Below are 7,342 nucleotides of genomic sequence, written 5' to 3' on the forward strand. Positions count from 1 at the left end.
ACCATAAACGTACGGACAAACACCAAACTCACCCAAACCAGCACAGATCGAGGGAACCAACTACACCATCGAACTCGTGAGGCTGAGAGAAGTTCAGTGGTACCATTTTCAGGTAGGAACTCCGACGTTTTCACGTCGATTTCACGAGCTCAGTTTTGGTTACTATTCATGCAAATTTAATCTAGCTTGTTTTTGGACTTTTTAGGCTCGTAGATGTCTTTGTGAGGTCCCAAGAAGCTTAGGAGTGCTTCGTTGGACAAATTTGGACGTCGGGATCGTCCTGTACGAAGTTGGCCGATTTTTTATTTCGTGGACAGGTATGATCGCGTAGTTTTTAGCCCTTAAAACTAGTCTATCGTGATTCTCCTAGGTCTAAGCGTCATTTTGGTTCAAGAATCTTGAAATTTGGATGAAAAACGACGGAGAATAGTGGGTTTAAACTTTCCCAGTTTTTCCGGTGGTCGGAGTCCGGCGAGGGTTGATCGGAGAAGAAGGGAGAATATTCCGTTAAGGTTTAACGTAATATTCCTAACGGCAGTGACGGCGTCAGTTAGGTTTAACCAAATATTCCGTTGGGTTAATGGAATATTCCTGACGGCGTCACTTGACGCCGTCAGTGTGCATGGCACGTGGCCGCGCGTGGGGGCGCGTGGGTCCGTACCTGTTTTGGCGCGTGAGGGCGCGTGGGAAGTCCAAAAATTGTTTTAAAAATATGGGTGTGATCGTGAGGTTGTGTAGATCACGTTGGTATATTCATTTGTCCATTTTGAGCAATGTATGAGAAATTATTTTGAACGGACGGTTTTGTGCTTTAAAGTTAACGTTTTTATAGTTAATTCGCATATAGGTGACACGTATCCCGAGGACGAGCGTGCACATTCGAGGCAGGGGGGCTACGACCCTTCCACATACCAGTGAGTGGGCTTTTGTTTTCCGTATATACCTATATACATATTATTTCCCAGAAATTAGTATGAATGCTTCGTTTTATGCCATTCTTTTATATGATTGATGGTTATGCATGATTAGTGGCATATACGTTTAATTATATATTCGATTATGCATATGTCATATATATATTTGTTGGTGCTGTGGAGGCATAGGTAAGTGCCAGGTAAGCGTTATTTAACGATTGCATTAAATAGCGGTTAGAGATGCTTAGAGAGCTCATAACCTGCACCCCCAGTGTTAGTGCTTCCGCCCAGAGTAGGGCACAGTCCTTCACGTGTTGTTCACCTCCCGCACCACACGCTCAGCTTGAATCCAAGTTAGGTGCATAGTCCTGTCGTACAGACCACTATCGGTGGTTCCGACTCGTAGGTGACCCGCGATTATTCGCACAGCCTTCACGTGATCGTAGCACTAGAGCGTTCATATGTATTACACCCAGGCCTGTCGTACAGACCACTATAGGTGGTTCCGACTCGTGGGTAGGTTTAGTGATTTAGTTGAGATTTGAGCTCTAGATTCAGCCGTACAGGTCACTTAGGGGACTCCGGCTGCCAGTTATTATGCTATTGATGTGAGTTATACCTGAGCACATGCATGATATTATAAGGTTTTGTGATGGCATACCTGTGAGCATGATTGGCATACCCTTGAGCATGACTTGGCATATCTACGCATATGTGTTTATTTTCTGGGAAGTACACAGGTTTTACGGCGAGGGGTTAGAAGGTATTTTATGAATTGGTTTTCAAAGAATTTGTTTTTGCCCACTCACGCTTTTGTTTTGCGCCCCTCCAGGTTCTAGTAGCTTAGCGGGTTTGGTGGTTTTCCCGGAGGACGTCCCGGCATTCTGACAGACACTCACCTATGTAGGGTCACCTTCGGGTGCACTATTGTTGTATCGTTTCTTTTGGGCTGCTGTAGGCTTCAAGCTCTGAATTCAGCGTCTTACTTTCGCTAGCACATACTTCATCACATTATATTTGCTAGTTTTAAATTATTCGTACTTTTATATTACTGTTTTTAGCTTCCGCACTGTGCACATGGCTACGTCACTTCCACGTGACGGCCAGCATGCCCTGATCTCGGTTGGGGTGTGTCATGCAAACTAGTTTGATGGCTGAATCGTTGAAATTAGTTTTGTAGGATGCGTATCCCATCAAAACGATGGATTCACTAACACTTACAGTTTATTTATACTTTTCATTAAGTACAACATAAGATTTTGTGGTATCCACTAGTGTAAATATTTTAAATTGAAGATTGAATTCATTCATTGTATTCATATAGGATCAAAATTGGAGTTAAAACTACAGTTAAATCGTAAATTTTCATTTATAATCATGGGTCGTTGCGCAAACACACTTTGAGCGACACACTGCCAATGCATTACACAAAGACTGTTTGCGCGACGAACCAATGTGTCACTCAAAGGTTGTTTGCATGACGAACAAACTACGTCGCGCAAAGGGTTTTTGTGGTCCACTTGTGTAAATATTTTAAATTGATGATTGAAGTAGTTCATTGTATTCATATAGGATCAATGAGTGTAGCTGTAAAAAAATCATCAAAATAAGAGTTAAAACTACCGTTAAATCGTGATTTTTCGTTTATAACTGTCAAAAAGTTTTATCCCATTACTTGATTCTGAATGTTTGTTCGTTTCGATTTTTTGTGTATGCGATCTCGAAGTATATACGAACAAGTTTGATGATTCGATCGTTGAAACTATTTTCGTAGAATGCGCATCCCATCAAAATAATAGATTCACTAACACTTGGAGTTTATTTATACTTTCATTAAGTATAACATAAGATTATGTGATATCCACTAATGTAGATATTTTAAATTGAAGATCGAATTCAATCATTGTATTCATATAGGGTCAAGGACTATAGCTGTAAAAAAAATCATCAAAATCGGAGTTAAAACTACCGTTAAATCATGATTTTTCATATATCACCGTCAAAAAGTTTTGTCCCGTTACTTGATCTTTGAATGTTTGTTTTTTGCAATTTTTGGCTTATCCGATCTTGAAGTATATATAAATAAGTTTGGCAGTTGGATTGTTGAAACTAGTTTCGTAGAATGCGTATCTCATCAAAATAATAGATTCACTAACACTTGGAGTTTATTTATACTTTCATTAAGTATAACATAAAATTTTGTGGTATCCACTAGTGTAAATATTTTAAATTGAAGATTGAATTCATTCATTGTATTCGTATAGGGTGAAGGAGTGTAACTGTAAAAAAATCATCAAAATCGAAGTTAAAATAACCATTAAATCGTGATTTTTCATTTATAACCGTCGAAAAGTTTTGTCTCATTACTTGATCTTTGAATGTTTTTTTTTTTTTTGCGATTTTTTGCGTATACGATCTCGAAGTATATACAAACAAGTTTGAGGGTTGGATCGTTGAAACTAGTTTCGTAGAATGCATATCCCATCAAAACAATAGTTTCACTAACACTTGGAGTTTATTTATACTTTCATTAACTATAACATAAGTAGTGTAAATATTTTAAATTAAAAATCGAGTTCTTTCATTGTATTCATATAGGGTCAAGGAGTGTAGTTGTAAAAAATCATCAAAATCGGAGTTAAAACTACCGTTAAATCGTGAATTTTTGTTTATAACTGTCGAAAAGTTTTGTCCCGTTACTTGATCTCTGAACGATTGTTTTTTGTGACTTTTGGCGTATGCCATCTCGAAGTATATATAAACAAGTTTGACGATTGGATCGTTGAAACTAGTTTCATAGAATGCGTATCCCATCAAGTTCAATGGTATATATATTTATTAAGTAGCTTTAAATTTATTTATTTTGTATGTATAACATTTAAGAAATTGAATGGTATGTATATTTATTAAGTAGCTTTAAATTTATTATTGTAGTTCGGATCGAGTATTTGTTAGAAAAATATATTATTGTGGGTTTTAATTGAATTTGAAGGGAGTAAAGTCACATTTTCAATAAATTTTATAATAATTTTTTAAAAAAAATATATAACTTGCGCAACGTCAAAATAGGGTTGTTATGCAAAAACACTTTGCGCGACGCCAGGATGGGGTCGTCGGGCAAAAACACTATGCGCAACGCCAAGATGTATACATGCATCGCACAATTTGTTAAAATTTTGGCAGTGCAATTGTAAAAAATAGGCGTTTTGTTTTTTAATTTTTCCAAAATTTTCCCCAAATTTTGCCGGTCTCTCTTCCCTCTCTCTCTCTCTCTCTCTCTCTCTCTTTTTCACTCTCACTCGATCTCTCTCGTCTATTCCCTCTCGCTCATCTCGCCCAGCCAGCCTCTTTCTCATCCTTCTTTCCTCCCAACTGCACCCAGCTAGGTATTGTAATTAAATTCAATTTGAAAAATTAAATTAGAAATTGGGGATTTTAGTGTTAAATTGAAATTTTGAGATTTTCACTTGGACTAACAGCTCAAACTAGTACTCAAACTAGAAACATTGGACAAAGTAATACCACAGGCTCGTAACATGCTAATCTCTTATATCACTTGTAGTCTTGTTTATAGTTCTCAACTTGAGTTTGATTATTCACATGATAACTCTGTAGATCCTGATTCTTTGAGCACTAGCATTAGCAGTGATATAGAAACTCTTCCAAGCCTTGCATCTATACTTGAAGAGCTAGTACAGAAAGATGGGTAAGGTTTTTGCATTTTTGGTTTATGAAGAGCTATTTCTGAATATTTTAATGGCATTGATTGAGAGACAATATTTATCTCAACATAAACTGCTGATAGTTACCAAAAACTAGATTTTGTCAGAACTTCTACAAAGTGTGAATAAAGAAATAAATGATTAACTACTGAACTCCATTCACGAACTCATACATGGAATTGAGGCCACAAGGATGATTTTTTTTGGCAACAAACTAGTCTTGCCTCTTTTGCTTCTCATTAGATAAAAGTTAATTCATTATAATTTTCAAATAATTTATTTCAAAATTGTACTTTTAAGCATGAAGTTCTACCAAGCATTGGTTGTGAGTAAATTATACGTTTTCAAAGGCTGAGTGGTAAACTATTGTGGTTCAGATTATTAGTCTGTTAGGATGGTCTTGTTAGCTAGTTATGTTTTTCCTCTTAATTCTATTTTCCACTTTAGGTTTGCTCTTTTCGGACTTTGCAGATAAGCTGTTTGAGCCTCGACCGCCGTTGGATTTCAAACCATATCCAAAGAAGAAAAAGTGCCCACCTTTGACAGGTCTATTAACCATGAAAATAAGTGGTTAGCATTGGACAAAGATCAATATTTGATTTATTCAGTACTAGAACACAACTGCTAAGTTGAAGCTACATTTGTATACTCTGCATACAAAGATTAATATTTGATTTATGCAGTAGTAGTACACGACTCTTAAATTGAAGTTGCAGTTGTATACTCTATATACTTTTTATTTTATTTATTTTTTTTGAAGTTTTAACTTTCAGAGAATTTTTATGCACTTGTATGTGAAAAGCAGAGGCAAATCAGAAAAGGATAGTTGAAGCTGATGGTCTTAGTTCCTTGCTGATGCTTCTTAGAAGCCTTGAGGACAAAACCGTTCGAAGAGTGGCAGCTGATGCCATTGCGAATCTTGCAATGAATGGTGAGTGCTCAATGATCTATTCTTCTTTCTTAGAGTGCAAGGGCTTTTTCTGTATTTTGAATGTTAATACTTTTGGGTTGAGAAGTATCTATTTGACTTTCAAAATATTGGTTTTTTACGTTGCTTCCTCTCTGGATTTGCAGAAGCCAATCAAGAAATTATAATGCAAGAAGGTGGGATTAGTTTGTTAGCAATGACTACCGATGATGCTCAAACCTTACTCATGGTTGCTGGAGCTATTGCTAATTTATGCGGCAATGGTATACTGCATTGTCTTATTAGTGCATAATAAAAGTCCTTTTAAAATCTTTGAAGAAGACTCTTCTTTTCTATTTAGTTCCCAGGTTTATTATATACAATTCAAACTTTTTTACACTAGTCCCTGGAAACATGTCCATTTTCCAATTCTATGCTTCAGAGGAAGGGTTTTCTGTTGTTTGTTCTTCATTGTGTCTATGTTTGCTCTGCATTTTTTCCCTAAATTTGAGTATTTAAATCCTGCTTTGTTATTATTTTGTTAATATCCTCAGATAAGCTACAAATGAAGCTAAGGTCTGAAGGTGGTATTAAGGCGTTGCTAGGAATTGTGAGGTGCGGGCATCCTGATGTTCTTTCCCAAGTGGCACGTGGAATTGCTAACTTTGCAAAATGTGAATCACGAGCATGTACTCAAGGTAAGAGCCTTTGTCAAAAATATTCCATGAATAGTTCCCTCGGCGATAGTTCCCTCAGTATTATGGTGGAATGTTCAATTTAAGATTTTTACGTTTTTTGGTGTAATGTCAATATGCTGACCTACTATAGGGATAAACAATGGAAGATCTTGCTTGATAGAAAATGGTGCACTTCCATGGATTGTACAAAATGCTAATGACGAGGCTGCACCAATCAGGCGCCACATTAAGCTTGCACTCTGTCACTGAGCACAACATGGTAGGTGAATTTGTCTGGTCCTAGATAACATTTTTATGTCTTAAGACTTTCTACTTATATACATTTGGTATTTATATCACAGAGGTGAATGCGAAGGACATGATCAGTGGAGGTGCCCTCTGGGAGCTAGTTAGAATTTCCCAAGACTGTTCACGAGAGGACATAAGGAGTCTTGTTCATCGGACTTTGAATTCAAGCCTCACTTTCCGTGCTGAAATGCGATGGTTACAGACAAACTACTGATTAGCAAGCAGTGTGATGGGTTGCTCTGAATATATTTTATTGCCTCTCCAGTCAATGAGAGAGGCGCACACAAATTTGTGATGCTTCTGTATAGGCTTGGTTAAGAATTAAGTCCGGGAGGCCGAAGCAGCAACCCGAGAAGCCCAGATTGTAGCCCAGTTATCAACGCAGGACTATAAGATGAGTATGATCTTACGGGCCTTACAGATGTCCGACCTTCAAATCTCGATGCCAACACTTAGGGATGGGCAAAATACCCATGGGTTTGGGTAATCGCGGTTACCTATCCAATTAAAGTTCACAGTTACAGTTATGGGTATAACCATATTACCCTCGGTTATAACGGGTATTCATCTGTTATGGGTATTACCCGCGGTTATAACGGGTATCCAATTACCCATTTAATTTAATATATGTAAAATTTAAAAAAAAAAATTTAAAACCGTAAATGAAAAGTCAAATTAGAATTAACGTCAATTTTTTGCTGCCATGAAGTTGGAATTGAAAGAACCTGAGATGAATTTTTGTTGGTTTTGATTATTTGGAGGAGAATATGTCGATGGAAAGAAGTGCTTGTGGAATATTTGAAAAATATGGAA

General features: G+C 37.0%; 1 protein-coding gene across 1 annotated transcript; it reads left to right on the top strand.

Annotated features, from left to right (window-relative positions):
* The first annotated feature begins 4,616 nt into the window (after window positions 1-4,616).
* Window positions 4,617-7,021, top strand: LOC108865688 (kinesin-like protein KIN-UB). Its single transcript, XM_048581204.1, has 7 exons — window positions 4,617-4,620; window positions 5,084-5,182; window positions 5,442-5,557; window positions 5,653-5,827; window positions 6,098-6,241; window positions 6,372-6,500; window positions 6,583-7,021. Exons 1-6 carry the CDS (start codon window positions 4,617-4,619, stop codon window positions 6,488-6,490), a joined length of 657 nt encoding a protein of 218 aa, XP_048437161.1. The 3' UTR covers window positions 6,491-6,500; window positions 6,583-7,021.
* Window positions 7,022-7,342: the final 321 nt, after the last annotated feature.

Source organism: the organism of the source record quoted next, unplaced genomic scaffold (assembly GCF_019419815.1).
Source record: "Pyrus x bretschneideri cultivar Hongxiangsu unplaced genomic scaffold, Pyrus_bretschneideri_v1 Contig16, whole genome shotgun sequence".
Lineage (NCBI taxonomy): Eukaryota > Viridiplantae > Streptophyta > Magnoliopsida > Rosales > Rosaceae > Pyrus > Pyrus x bretschneideri.

Excerpts from the sequence above, each read along its gene's own strand:
- LOC108865688 (XM_048581204.1), top strand. Across the intron at positions 5,183-5,441 it reads AAAGTGCCCACCTTTGACAG|AGGCAAATCAGAAAAGGATA; the intron begins GTCTATTAACCA and ends TGTGAAAAGCAG. Across the intron at positions 5,558-5,652 it reads CTGATGCCATTGCGAATCTT|TATCTATTTGACTTTCAAAA; the intron begins GCAATGAATGGT and ends TGGGTTGAGAAG.